This window comes from Saccoglossus kowalevskii, chromosome 3, assembly GCF_978046115.1.
Source record: "Saccoglossus kowalevskii chromosome 3, keSacKowa6.1, whole genome shotgun sequence".
Taxonomy (NCBI): Eukaryota; Metazoa; Hemichordata; class Enteropneusta; family Harrimaniidae; genus Saccoglossus; species Saccoglossus kowalevskii.
The window spans coordinates 30,868,307-30,884,464 of NC_140643.1; the positions used below are offsets into that span (position 1 = coordinate 30,868,307).

At 33.6% G+C, this 16,158-nt stretch overlaps 1 protein-coding gene across 6 annotated transcripts in view; it reads right to left on the reverse strand.

Moving 5' to 3' along the window:
* Nucleotides 1-16,158, reverse strand: part of LOC100369058 (cadherin EGF LAG seven-pass G-type receptor 2) — an 86,342-nt gene that overhangs the window by 33,168 nt on the left and 37,016 nt on the right. For all 6 annotated transcript variants that reach the window (XM_085497040.1, XM_085497042.1, XM_085497041.1 and 3 more), the window contains exons 4-5: nucleotides 3,252-3,483; nucleotides 1,240-1,444 (exon numbers count right to left, since the gene is read on the reverse strand). In XM_085497040.1, the coding sequence (XP_085353166.1) occupies nucleotides 1,240-1,444; nucleotides 3,252-3,483 (437 nt within the window). The remainder of the gene's footprint in view (nucleotides 1-1,239; nucleotides 1,445-3,251; nucleotides 3,484-16,158) is intronic.

Consider the following 16,158-nt stretch of genomic DNA (forward strand, 5'->3'; position numbering starts at 1 on the left):
AGTACATTGTTCATAAAATTGAAAAGTTGTTTCCACTTTACTGAACCGACCTGAACAAATGTCATCAGAATGCAAATTACTTGCTGTGATACAGGAATATATCCTAGTAATTAAGTTTGTTTACATTTTATGCAGAACTGCGAGCGGTTGGTGACAAATTGTTATGATTAATGTACGGGCATGCACAAGACAAATCAAATCAGTTACACAGGTGAAATTAAACTTTCGTGTATTTCTTTTAATGCCATTTCTTGTTTTCCTCAAACTACATGAAAGTTTCAATCACCTCTTTGAATTATTTTAACTCAGCAGGCCTTGAATGACCAAAATTATTCTGAATTCAGTGAATTACTTTGTTTTAGCTGTAATCTATTTTCCTGAAATCTGAATTGGTTGAACACATTGTCATTTATTTTCACTGATATTATTATACATCAAGCACTGAAAACAGAATTCACCATTCAGTAAAGAGATGTATTCGCATTTATCCAAAAAACCATATCTGTACTTGTTCCAATGTTCCCTTTATATGAGGTAAACTACATCACCGCCATTCAACACTTTCCAGGTAATGGATATCACATTTGAACACTTTTCAATGTATACTCTGGTCGTGGAAGTTCTATATCACGTAAATCCCTGGATATAAATGTTTGCATAACGCAAAATGTTTTTCTTTGACATTTTAGCTATTATCTCTCACTAAATTATTTATTTTTATCAGGCAGTATGAGAACACATTGACTTCAGCTAAGCGTCCGTTAATGTGATCGCAGATCTGGTTTCATGCATAATTTGCTGTATTTTTGTATGAACAAAATCAAAAGTTACAATCATGTATTGTATAACACCAAACTTGGATGCTCAAATACAATATTTGCTTTTTCAGAAGCACATGCGCTTATGTAAATGAAAGAGGAGGTGTGTCAATGGCCAACACAAGTCACAATAAACACAGTATTTTATATTTCCCCCAAATATTTTTTTTAATTAGATTTTAATATTCATCATGGGCAATTCATTTATATTATAGGAGGAACACAGACTTTCACATAATCAAACCACAAAAAATATACCATATTTGTTCTATTAGTAGCACATACACTTACATAAATTACATAAATTTTTCCATGGTCAGAATAAATAATATTTTAATGATTTTGTATAAAGCCAATGCAATTTTTGGTTTATATGCGATTCTAATAGAACAAATATGGTAAGCATTTATAAAGCACTCACCCTAGCATGGTAATCAACAGTGACTGCATGCCACATGCCATCACTGACACCCCCAGCAATGGAAGCAGTAACTCTGGCCGTGGTTCCACCAGTAGAAAACGAGAACTGCAGCTGACCATTGATGATCTCCAATGCAATGAAATCATGTCTCTCATTATACCGTCCATTATAGAATAGTAAAGCATTCTTGCTTAACGTTGCAAAGCTGCAAATAAGAATAGTTTATAACATTAGTGTCATTTCAGAAATAATCTCCTTCAGTATTTGTGCGGTGAAAAGCAGTAAATGTAATGAAAATTACACTATTCATTGGCTTAGCACAGTTTACAACTTAGTAGACGTATTGACTACCATTTCATGAATTTTCGATTTAATGTTGCCCGATGAACCAAAAAACTGGACTACATTAGCAATGATACTCTGCACAATATTAATATTTCAAAGACAAGTATCCCACCCTAGTAATCTCCTCACAATATTGACACTAACAAGTCTTCTAATGCCACAGAAATTTAGCCCAAAATAATTTAATGAATGTACAGGGGATTCATTTTCCCCACACACGTCTAATTTACTTATAACATGCCTCCATGATTCGCAATTAAGTTAACAAGATTGTTGCCCCCTAAAGAAAGAGTACATCTTTGATAGCGTCCATCAATGCTTGGGATCCTCTTGGGCATTGCAGATAGCTAGGGACGGTCAATTCAGAATACACAAATCTAACATAAGATTAATAACTTGGGAATCTACCTACTGGTCATCTCATTAAATGCAAATCAGCCTTGGGATGCTGTGAAGAGTGCGAAGGCTGTAGCAGAATACACAAGTATACAGGCTTTCTATGTCATATAATAATTGGAAGGGAAACAATCAGCATTGCTATGGATATCGACTTGTCTTGCAGGCAACTTCCAATTAATCTCACACAGATGGAGCTTCTTAAAATGTGGTTTATTTGTGAAATGTGTGCTTGAAAGTATTGAATGGCTGGCATGGTATGCATGCACTTTAGCTTTGTTTTCAGCTACACTAAGAAAGTCAAGGCTAAGTCCACAAGATGGTTCAGACAAAATTAAGATTTTATAACATTTATATTCTTTCAATTTGGGGGTCAACAGACATTATTTTACAAAATATTCTAATGATGGTATCCTGTTTTGAGTCTCCCTATCTTGCGCCTCTATGGGATTTTAATGACTTCCTGATACAAGGATGCAAGTCACTGACACGCAAAGTAAACAACATTTTTAGCTTAGTGTCACTTAAAAATTATTTCATATAAAGCTAATATGAATTCAGAAGACCAGAAATATCAACTGATACAAACAGCTCAAAAGAACTAATTTTAAATTCACGTATAATATTAATTACAATATAATATCTAAAGAAGCAAAGGTAGATAGATAACGGAGTATTTTTGAAACATATTTAAATAGTGTTGTTTGATGTTGAATCTTGATTACAGCATTATGGTATTAGGGTGCATATATGTACAGGTAATTTCACACTACAAGATCACCAATAAATATTTTCTTCTATGCTATCAGTAAGAAGCCATTACCTGAAATGTCTAGCTATTTTGAATAATTACTTAGGACACATTACACATGCTTCAAAATAAAAGATTATTATAAGACATTTGCTAATAAGTGATCATGTCAACTATTGAGTAGGGTAGCCGAGATGGACATTCATGCATTGTTATATATCTTTTTCTGTATGTAGTCACAATTTATAGAGCCTGAAAATTACAAGGTTTGTTCCTGTGTGTCAAGTGACATGATTCAATTCTGTGACACAATACACACAGTTACTATGTCTGATGTAAACAAGGAGAGTTTTCGCACATTTTCCAAATTAAAAAAGACGTCATAACACATTTTATAACAGTTGCACTTTTTTTAACACATACATGTTTTTTTTGAATGACTAAATTCTACTGTTTTTGCTGCTTAGAGTACAATAATAAATTCTCCCCACTGTAAATATACATGAGTATGAAGACTTACCTAAGTGCAATTGTAAGTCTAATTCGATTCAGTAATGCTGAAAATGTTACAAATGATCCAGCTGGGAAATGCCGTGTTGTAACTTCACAGAATTTCCCATCATATTCTTCTCCAGGTGGACAGAAACAGTTGAACCCTCCCACCATGTAGTTCATACAACTTCCACCATTTCGACATATACTACCACCCTCTGAACAACGACCTTCAGTTAAACTTATTTCACAGTTAACACCTGTAAAAATAATAAACATTAAAAGAATGAGGAAAATGATTTGACAGTCACATGCCCGGAGTTGGCCATCATTCCCCACACCACAAGCACTCTAGAAATTGATAATACTCTTTGTTTGTCTTTCCATAAAGATAATTATTTTATTATAGAGAATTATTATCAACAAATGTTATTACTAATAATATTTCAATATTATAGCAAACACGCTTTCAAGTTATATTAATACAAATATATATTTTTTTTATATATTAATATAATTATATTAATATAGGGAGGGGTAATGAGGTAATTATTTACGAAGGTACTTGTGAATCAAATATGTAACAAATTAGGATTAGTTGAATCAGGTCTGATTCATAGCTAAGTGACCTGCAGTTCATTTTTATGATGTTAATTTTACAGTCTGTTCACACCTTTTTGCATCTCAATAGCAGAACATAGCAAAGGTCATACCTTGAAATATACAGATAGGAAGGTTAAGAGACATCTACATTATTTGAAATTCCCAAGGCACCCATGAAGATGTGAAATGACATTTTCTTACATACTTGAATGCTTGACGTGTCATTTCAAGTATGGTGATAGGCTCAGGGCATTATTGCGTTGTGAAGATGGCTTAAATAACGTACTGGTGTACTGCGTATATGGCTTAAATAAAGTAATGATATATTGTAAATATTGTTTAAATAATGTATTGAATATGGTTTAAACTTGCATTCCTTTTTGTAAAATATTTGTGAAATATCACTCCAAGAACAAACAGCAAACAAAATGTGTTAACAAATAATGTACTGACATAAGATATACAGTGTTATTTGGCATATGGCTCTAATATACACTGACATAAAGGGTACAGTGTTATTTAGCATACCTGGCTCAAATAATACACTCACATAAGGGGTACAGTGTTAATTAGCATATATTGCTCAAATAATATACTGACATAAGGGGTACAGTGTTATTTGGCATAAGGCTCAAATAATATACTGACATAAGGGGTACAGTGTTAATTAGCATATATGGCTCAAATAATATACTGACATAAGGGGTCAGTGTTCTCCACAAGGGGTTTTAGGTGGGCGGCCCGCCCATCAAGTTTTACGGCCGCCTAGTAACTCTCAACACCCGCCCACCAACGTACATCCAGCTGAAATTATTTGTAAAAAGCTTGCATTGTTCTTCCCAAGCCTAAACAAAAGAGTAGTTGCTCAACCCTTTATTTTGCTATTGTTTCAAGAGTCCAAACATAAACAATGACCACTGGAAGTCTGCAAGCAGTTATCAAGTGTATTCATGGCAATGTGTCAATCGCCTGAATTCATCATCGCCCGACATTGTTGCCACTTATTGCTCACAATACGCAACTACAGTGGTTTCAATTTACAGCTGTATTTTTAATAATCGTCTTCCAATCACGAAAGAAAGAATTAAATACGAACAAAATGTATATGCACAGAAAATAAACAAATATATTAGCATATTGCATGTAAACTCCAACAAAAATTAAAATTCTAGCCGTATTTACAACGTTCGCTCGATTTTCATCGTGAAAACAGCATGGAGAAGGCAAACTGGTAACCTTTTGGCCGACCCCATTCAACGACCGTCGGCCACCCACCGGTGTTGGCGCTGTAACGATTTAGTATCTAAGTTGCATAGGGGAGCAGCGCATTCTGGGTGTTCGTGTACTGAATTCGGAAAGCGGTAATAAACATCAAACATGGCTGCCGGATTAGTTTACCGCGAGTATTTGTAATTGAGTAATATTTTAGTTATCTTTTCCACATACTTTTTTTCATTTATCCATTTTTTATGTCTAATCTTTCAAGAACATAGCAGATTCTTTTATTTTGCCGATTGCTAGCATTTTTCTTGAATCCCAAAACAACGTGTGAAAACGCAACGTATCGTGACCGTACATGCGTAAATGCATCTTACCGTCCGTCGGCACGGGTGAGTACTGATGCCACAAATAAAAAATGTTATGAGTTTTATTTTGACAAATCGTCCGTTTTGGCGTCGGGAACAAATCACCTCGTATATTTTCTACATTATAACTCGTACTTGCTCTTGGTTACTCGAATTGCATTTCTTGAACGCAGAATAATTTGCGAACGTATAAACATGGAACTATAAATAGTTTATAGTTCCATGGTATAAATCACCGATTTCAAACTTTTTGCATTTCGTAAATATTAATAGCGACCAATCTGTTTGTATTTCAAAAAAATGTAACATGTTTCAATTAAATTAAAAAGAGAATAATAAATAACTTAGTGTGTATTGCATTTCATGACATGAATGCTAGAAAGATGTATGTAAATGACATGCAAATTAATATGCAAATTTATGCTAATTAGGCCGCCCACCAGCTATTTTGGATTGTGGAGAACACTGCGGGGTAGTGTTAATTAGCATATATTGCTCAAATAATATACTGACATAAGGGGTACAGTGTTATTTGGCATATGGCTCAAATAATATACTGACATAAGGGGTACAGTGTTAATTAGCATATATGGCTCAAATAATATACTGACATAAGGGGTACAGTGTTATTTGGCATATGGCTCAAATAATGTACTGCCATAAGAAGCAAGTTATTGGCATACATGTTACAAATGTCTGTTTGTGTTTAGAAGGTACTGTCTGAGAAATCATGTCAGAATATGTTTGTCTCAAAAAGCAGATATAATAAGCCAACTAAATACTGATAATTCTGCTGTGTTTCCAGCCAAACACAAACTAATAAATGACATATCATTTCCAAACTTACCAACAGAACATCAAGTATCATCAGCTGATGAGGTTTCAAATTATCCACCATCACATCAACATTGTTTTTTGTTTCAATTTTACAAATACTGATCATCATATTCCTTTCTAAAATTGACACTTGATGTAAAACTGTCCGGAAATGTGACAGTTGAAACATTCAACAAGATAACCTTGTCGAAAAGATAAAAGAGATGTAAGAAACTACAGGTATCACAAGGGAACACATGTCAGTAAGGGTCATTTATATTTTTTATTAGTCTAGCTATACTGACATTTCACACTCAGAAATGGGGTTTTATTTAGAAATCACACCAAGCTTTATTGCAATGTGAGACGTACCATTTGTCATCAAGGGGTGTGCAATTATTAATTATTGCAACATGTATAGACCATATGTAGTCCATTCTCAACAATAATCCCAATGAAGGGCCTTCAGAAGGAGGGGTTTGAATAAATATGAGCTAACATCTGTGTGCTGCCTAATCAGTGTGCCTCTTACACGACTGATTTTATAATGATCCCAAGTCGAAATGGAATCCCCCCAAATCAAGCTCAGTCAGCTTGTTGACTTCTGGTGAGGTCAGTCTTCAAGAAAAAAGTATGCAACTAAAATAGTATAGACATTTTACCCTTGTATGCCTTAATCTAATGATAGGGGCAAGGTAAACATTCAAGAAAACAATAGCAAAATAATGCAGTATATAGCCTTTAATAGCTGCTCTAGTAGTGGGAAAAGATCTCCTCCTAAGAAATTAACAATTCCATTCACTAAATGTGGAAAGATTGTGATTCAACCTTTCAGTCAAACCTCGCTTGCTACTCGCTAAGATATCAGACAATGCTGGGGGAATCTTAAACATCACTTGTCTATTTGGAATGCTGCTCATTAGTCAACAAGGTTTCCTGTCACAGATCTCAGATTCATACAACCATATAGCAATTCTAACTACAAAGACACCGAGCAAATATGCATCATTTTCAGTGCTTTGAATTAATAACCTTTTCAGCCCAGCATAATATTTTCTCAGAATTCAGTTAGATGAGTCAAAATGTATAGCTTTCAAAGGAGTCAGTCATGAGATGCACACAATTCTATATTATTCTACAAATGGGATGATGTTCCATTTTTGTAGACACGAAACAGCAATCAGAGTACCGAAGATGCTCCCCACAAAAGGTGAGCACAGCTTTTAAAGAAACTTCTGGCATACCTAGACAATAATTCAAACAAGCCCTATAGAACATGCATCTCTTTAATAGCAGTCATGTTTACTTAAAACAGAAATAATTACCATAAGTTGTCAAGTGAGTAATCAGGCTGTGCATTTTTGAAACAGTCTATCAAAGCTATACCACACAGGGTTCCTGACATGGCTAATTTATCACTAACTCCCTTGAGATCTTGGTAATGATTAGTCATAGAGGGCGCTGCTCCATAAATGGATGAATACTCAGTGGAATGGAAACGGCAACAGCAAACATTCAGAATAAAGCTCAAGAAAAAAAAAAGTGTTTTAAACTGGAAACACATTATGTACAACAAAACACAGAATTCCTATTGCCCTGGGAGTGTATAGTCTAATCAATAACTGAAGGAAAAGAGAAAATATCTAACCATAACACATCAGTATCTCGACCAATGATTAAATGTTTGATCAAATGACCACGAGAACATTTTTAAAGAAATAAAATTACTTAGCTTTAAAATTAAAATAATTATTGTACAATTATCAAATACCAAACATGCCTCCACAAATACAAAAGAAGGCTCACCTAATTTGCCAATGATTGGCGAGCAATCTATAATGCGTCTTTTTAGCTAGCATGTAATTTTAGCTCATTTAGCTAATCTGTAAGTTTTCTTAATCAAGATGTCGCTAATTTAAAACGAAGTATATTCTCACAATACGATTGTTGGTACTTTAGCTAAACTAAGATTCTGTTCATTCATGCATGGGGTCAAATTTGCTGCAACAGCATGTAGCTATTTCCAAGTGTTTCACAGTAGTCTAGTGTGTAATTTTTCTTCACAACATACTGAAGAGATTTCACACCAATTTCACATGAATAATTTGAAAGAAAAAGTCATTAATCAATGACGAATATTCATGGAAAAATTAAATGGGATGACATCATACAATAAGAAAACATAAGAAATGATCTGCTTGATTATATTTAATACTCAGGTATACTTCTTTATATAATTGCCACAAGTCAGGAGGGTTTTTCCCCTTGATTCAAATGTCACTGAAGAAGATTAGATGAGACAATTTCAGAATTACGTCTTATCCAATCAGATCATGTAATTTCAAACACCCTGGCAGTTATTAGGATTCACAAAGGGGTTACACAAGATGCCCTTCTAGAAATAAATTGAGATTGCTTATAATGGCAGAGAAAATGACCTTAGTAATATGCAATTCTAAACATTGTCAGGGGATGCTTTCATTTTCATTCTATTCAATATATAAACCTTCATATATTTCTTTACATCTTTTTTTTTTATATTAACACATCAGAAATAAATTACTTTTTTAAGTTCACTTTCTGTTTTGAGTCAAGTGTGGAATGCTTTAGGCCTGAATATTAAGACAAATCTGACTCACCCAAATAGAACAATCAATCTCTCATCATGCTAAGCTCAGACAACACGTGTTTTGTCATTCATTAAATCTAAACATGAACATAAATGGTAAGCGATGTGACATCGTTTTCACATTAGTGGGCACAATGCCATACCATCCATGGCAAGCTAAACCAAAGGTTTATCACATGTCAATCCTGACCCTATATGATTTATGACTGACTATTACTGGCTCAATTTTAATTGTTGTAAAAAAATATATGTAATCGTTATATTGGGATATTAAAGTGACTATAATTTTCGTAATTACTTAAAAATTCAAATCTCAATTTCCACGAATATTTTAATTAAATTAGTTTTTCCCACAAATAATATAAAATCTTACTGAAATTGTACTAAATATAAAGTGAACCTGATCACAAACAAATAATGAACTCCATAAAAAAATATTCAATTATTTTTGGGTGCATCTACGTCACTTCCTTGAATATATTGCCATTATTTTCTTCAATGAGAAATGAAACACAAGTTAGATGTTTTTTTAACACCAAGCAGCGTAAGAACAAATGTATGTCACTCTGTGAGAAGAATCGCAGATCGAGTCATTTGTCATTATTGCCACATTCTGCTAGCTTTATTTTTCTTATCCATTATTCAATTTTACTTTTAAAAATTTTACTATCAGTAATAACGCTTATTTATTCACATACATGTATTTAAGTTTATCGTAGAGGACAATTTCATATTTCACGCAACATGTTTTATATGGAACCCATAACCATGGTGTGACGACTTAGGCACTTCAATGGAACACAAAGCCTAAATATTGAACAATAGTATATTATAATACTAATTTGAATCATTTTGATTATGATAGAGTGTATTCCTTGCCTGCCTCCTACAGCAAGCCATACGACTATGCACAGAATTGTCTCAGAATCCAATGGCATTGTGGGAGTTAATACTGCTACAATAATACACCATCAATTTGTGCAAGACTTGTTTTACAATCTAAAGCTGAATGAGGAGACAGGCACGTACAGACGACATGTAAAGCCACTTGTAAAAATAATGGAAACTGGATACATTCTTGAAATGAAGTATTTTATTTTAGTTTTATAATATTATATTTTTAGTCCTGCAACTCAATTTTGTTAATGCAAATGACAAAAGCTTGTATATTAGTGATTTTAATGTCACAACACGAATATCACAATATTTGATGTCACACTTCGCCCAAATATGGAAAATCATGATAATACTGCATAGTATAACCTCGATATGCATTTAGATTTTTCTTTAGTAGATGAAAGTAATTTCCCAAGTGTGAACATCTCAGTTTTTTAATCATGATTCATAGCAGTCTCATGTCTCACAAAATATCACCATGGCAACCAAAGGTAGAAACTATTGACACCTTGATAACATTTTATGATTGAAATGGATTACCCAGGAGAATTGTGATAATACTTATTTAGAATACAAACAATAATTATCGCATTTTGGAGCAGATTCAATGGGCGTCACTTCTAAAAACATGTCTACTTTAATACAAGCTCTTATTCTGATTAAGGGATACATTTCCCTTTTAGACACAATTCAAAAAATGAAATTCACACTTATTTATGATCAGAAAATTCAGCCTAGTTTCATTAATTTTAAATTAGTTGATTACAGCGGTATTTTCTTTTTTCATTTTAAATTAAAATAATTTAATTTCTTGAAAGAGAAAATTTGATGCTCTTATGTAGTCATCAAACAGGAAGTCCATGCAGGTTGATTTATTAGACATTACATTGATATGCCCCCAATGACTGCAAATATTTTACAACAGCTCAATTGTGTACTTTAGCTACACTGTAGCAGATGACCAACTAACCTGTGTCCTCATTGGCTGACTAATTCATTATAAATGATAATCATATACTTGTAGTGCATGATGGGTAAATCAGATGATTGTTTTCTTGCCAGGTGAATACAGAACATTTTGTCTTCAAAATTTCCTGGTCTTGCTTTTCTTTGAGCATAACAGAGGGTTTATATCAACATACTAATGGAGGAGGGGGGTATCAATTTCAACCAATCAATCAAGAATTTTTATTATTTTTGATGAACATTCATAATTTTTGCCCCAAATAACATGGATAAAATATATTGCGAAAGCAGCTACTGAACTTTAGCTTGATCTAACATGAGAGCTGACAATACATTTTCAGGAATATTTCATTTCATTAGAAATCAATTTGTCTACAAAATTATCTCAGATCAAAATGCAAGATAGAAATGTCTGTGCATCTAAAGGGAAAACTGGAATAACAAGACTACTACATTTTCCTGATGTCTGCTTATCACGATCTGTCATCAGAAACCTTCACAGTATCGTATGCCAACGAAATTGAGTCTGTCGCTTTTTTGTCTCTGTTATAGTTTTAATAAACAGGTCTGATTCATCCTGACTCACTTTATATTCAACCTTAAAGCTATAATCTATCAGCAAGGTGTGCTTCAGAATAATTCTAATCATGATGAATGATTTATTCTACAAGATGGCGTCTTACCTACAACTACGTTTACTAGCTCCGCATACAGATGATGTACATACAACCACGTAGATTGCATCTTTTCAATAGTTTGAATTATTTTATCCATGGATATGAAAACAAGGAAAGTGTAGTGCATCTTTTAGAAATCCACAAGATTCTTTTCAGATTTGTTTTTTCCCATTTATTTCTTAAAAAGATTTTCTTTTCATTCTTTTGTTGAAAACAAAATCAGATTCCCATCGATCATCGGAGTTGCTGTAAATTCCTCCTACATTTTGCATGCTTAGCTTTGTATTATTCTTTTTCAATTAACATTTTGAAAACAACTTCAAGAAAATATTTAATACTGCTTTGTGCAATTGAAATTGTGACAAAAATCTGGTTCTATTTAAGTAGAACTTTTTTGTTAATATTGCTGGCATTATTCGAAATGTTGAGAACAAAATGGGTAAGAGATAAATTAATCATTATATCGTTGCAGGTTTGTGGAATGGTTCATTTGAAACTACAATCTACTCTTTAGGTTTGCAGAGTATCAACAGAACACTTTGTGACTGAATAGAATAAAAAAAAAAAAAAAAGACTACAAAAATAAAGCAAGCTACACAAGCTTAGAATATCTGACTTGTATTTTAAATAATAGTATATGTGCATGTCTACTGACAGCTTAGATGGTGATACACACAGGAGAATAAAGTTTAGCACAGGTACAGAGGCATATACATGTCAGATATCTAAACACAGCTACCCCTCCCTGCAGCACTTGATAGTGTCTTGTAACAGAAAAGGATGTTGCGTTAATAGTCACAGATAGGAGGGCTTAAAGCAATAAGAATTAAATATTAATAAAGTAAAATTAAGTATGTTAAATGACACATTCTGCCTATGGTAATATATGTATTTCATGATGGATAGAAATGAAATCGCAGTCATCTTAATCCTATCCTCAAGTTATTATCCTTTCAACATGCCCACTTAAGTTTTTCTTTTCATAAAAAATTATTTTAAATAATAAAATCCACTTTTTCTCCCTTTAGTGATTAAAGAAGCTTAAGCCTTACAAGTATACATTTTACATGCTATACAAAACCAGTTGTACAACATTAATCAGAAGTGAACAGCTGAGTGTGATAAAGAATCCTATCTTCTTCCTGCCACACATGTCTGGAGGTTTGAGAGACTTAAACCTAATGTTTCCACAGGCATTGGGGAGCGTATGTTGCAACACCACATGTCATCCTGATTATAGTAAATGTTACATTTTATGACAAATTCTTTGTTCAAAAATAACAACTTTCAAGAAAGCAGTATGTTGATAATGACAACAGAAAAGCTAAACACATTCTGGGATTGTGACTGTGATATGAAGCATTAATCGCTATGTTGAAATTGCAGGGGAGTTATATTTTAATTTTTTCAAATAAATATTGTGATTCAAGCACCACAGAGTATTCTGGCAAAATGAAATTCTCATTGATAATAAGTAGCTTGTTATTGAACATTAATTTTAATTACAAGCAGCATAGTGAATGACACAAACAATTTATCAAGGTTTCCCTATGCTGATCTCTTTTGCACTCATGTGTAATTAAGATGTACAAGACTTTCAAAACTATTTTATGTAGTAATTTGTCTTCAAATTAACAACTCCATCAACAAAAGTACATCATACTGATGATGTCCAGCTAATATCAGTTGGCTTGTGATACGCACAAAACATTTCAAATAAAAACAAATAAAACAGCTTTCTCGTGCCCAGTCCATCTAATATTAATGAGTCACATACTATTTAGACATGCAAGCCTTAAACAATACACACATTTTCAATTATCTGCAAGTAGATAGGTTCTAAGGTTAGAATTGATGACCCACATGTCACTGCTTATAACACAAACAAATTGTGAACACACAATATATATAATTAGAAACTATTTTATGAAATGATATAGAACAGGCATGCACTCACAGACAATCTGACTCTTGTTTAAAGATTGCAATTTTTATTGATGTCTTTTAAATGATAAATCATGTACAAACAAGCTTAAAAATCAGATTTACCAAGCAGACACATCAGCTGACTGACTACTCTGAGAGAATATGTACATAAAAGCATCTCTTAAGGTAGAGATGCAGTTTATTTGGCTTGCTTTTTAATTGAGTAATTAGACAATGAAGATGGTATTATATATCCAACATGTTATATATTTTCTGAAAGCTTATTATACAAACTTTGTAAAACTTGTCTTTATTTTAAATATCCAGAATGCGTTTTTGATTTTGGGTCAAAAATATGCTTTTTTGGACAAAAGTGGTTTAAAAAAAATTAGCTTAAAAACTTCAAGTCCATTTGTGGGTAAAATTACATCACTGGATACCTTGATATACTACTAATTCAAATGCGTCCACTCATCTCTCTAACGACTTTCAAAGTCGCACAGCATGACCTCAAAGTTCACTCTTTTCTATTTTTGCATAATTTATATATCCATGTTAATTGCGGACTTGTTATTTTGTTCCACTCGCCGTAATAAACTGTCCGGACGCATTTTGAAGGGGGAACACCTTGTCAATAATGTGTGAAAATTTCGAGGCAAATGGCCAAAGCGTCTATCAGCTATTTTAATTTAAAACCCAAGAATTCACCAAAAATAGAAGACGAGAAAAAGGCTAATTTGCATATTTGTGCGTTAAACCGGGATTTACTGCTTTGTCATACTTTGTCATACTTTCTAGACTATTGAAATTGAAAGTTGACGTATAGACATAGACATTTTATGTAAAATCGTTGGACCAGAACAACTGCTCTTGAATATATAAATCAGAAACACGTCATTCATACCAGTGTTTTGATGGGGTCGGTAAAAACACGTGGCAATGCCCAGTAAATATAACGTCATCTCATGAATTATTAAACAGGGGGCGGTCCTAGGAAGGTGACCTTTTATCACGATCAAAACATGGCTTCTCTTCGATGTATTTTCAATAAAAAATCTACGAGTATTTCAGAGCCTATGGTTTACCGTGAAGAGTACAAAGTGGGATATTAAATTATTTATCCTTGATGATTTTTATGTAGTATTGAGAACCAACTCCAGGAAGCGAACGCACAATAATGAATAATCGCGTAATCCTAGAATCGAAACGCGAGGCACAGAAGTTTTGTTCATCGTTTCCAATCCCATTTTTCCCACTGCAACATATTTGTTAAAAGAAATATTTGAATTATGTTCGTTTTTTAAGGAGGCATTTTTTTATTTTTCCGATTTTGGCAACGCCTTATTCAGGGATTTTCTAAGACAGTCGCAGACAATCAGCGCACGGATGTACGTACAAAACATGCTGTTGTACTACCGGCGACGGTCGCCTGCAAGAAGAGAGCTCCAGCTCCTAACGTAAAAGTTTTAAAATTTCGACCGGTTTTAAATAATTAGTGTTGGAAATCTGACATGTTTTAAGAGTGCAAAATTAAGGTGCATTTTCGAGCGGTCGAATTTTTCTGAATAGAAATCGGCAAATGAAAAAAACAGGAGTGCTAAACAGTGTGCTTCGGTAGTTTAAAAAATGGAATGTCCGTCAAATTTACGTAAACTTCCCCATTTTTCACGGAAAAAGCAAAGGTCGTGGCCGTGTTGCAGGCTAAAAAACTCAAAAATCAAAACAAAATCATCAATCAGTAAGTATTATGACAAGGAAAGCAAAACATCAGACGCGGAGAAGCGGTCAGCGCGTCGAAAGAGTTGTTACCGTAATGTATCAAGTTACCTCTCCCTGTGATTTATTTTTCATTGAAATTATTTGGTTGTTTTCAATTAATTTTAGCGTACCTTTGCAATTTATTTTAGCATTGTCAGTTGTTTGCTTCATTGAATTAAACGGAGTTCGTCCGGTTGCAAACAAAGCTGTCTCGCACCACCGAGCAAAACTTGCGAATGATCGAAGTACAGGTACCCATTGGACAACTTGAAAGATACACAAAAGTTTGTATCTCCCCGACCCAGTGCAATATATCCGGTTAGAATCAAAGCTCACGTGTCCCTTATTTGAGGGACCAGATTCTGCCGTAAATTCGGGATGGGATTTAGAAAAAAAATAAAATGGGACTTTTAAGGTGTATTTTGGCGTCATTTCAATCATTCCTAATGCCTAAAATAGAGTCTAAGTTTTACCGTAGTCATTGACGCCTATTCAAGAGTGTGATGTTTATTGTGACTAGCGTGAATGGGTAAGCTTCGTTTCGACTATGAGCAGTTATCACTGTAAACAATGTTAAATTATTCTTCACATGCTCAGTTTATTTTTTGAGAACAATTATTTAAAAATAAAATCTCTCAGTCAATCAGAAACTCGGATTCATGCCTTCAGGGAAAGTCATGTTTGGACGCTCACATCGATTTGTTTTTCGTTCGGTGGGCTGATGCCTTCGGTGTAGCTTTTGCATCTTCCGACATAGAAATCATCTGAATCTTCTTTCTACCTTTCTTTCTTTTCACACCACGCATAATGTAATGATAAAAATTAAGAAAAAACGCTGAGGAAATATAATGTTTGGTTTGCTAGCGAGCGAGAACTGATTTGAGAATAATTGCACATGCGCGTGAATTGAATGAACTATGACCCGTACAATCTCGATTTGCATATTGTCAATCAAAGGTCTTGTTATTTGGTTACTCATGCAAATTAGGCAATTGGACATAAACATTGCCACGTGTGAGTGTTTTTTATTTTTAACCAGAAAATAAACAGCATTGTTAACGGTGTTCCAATAAGAAT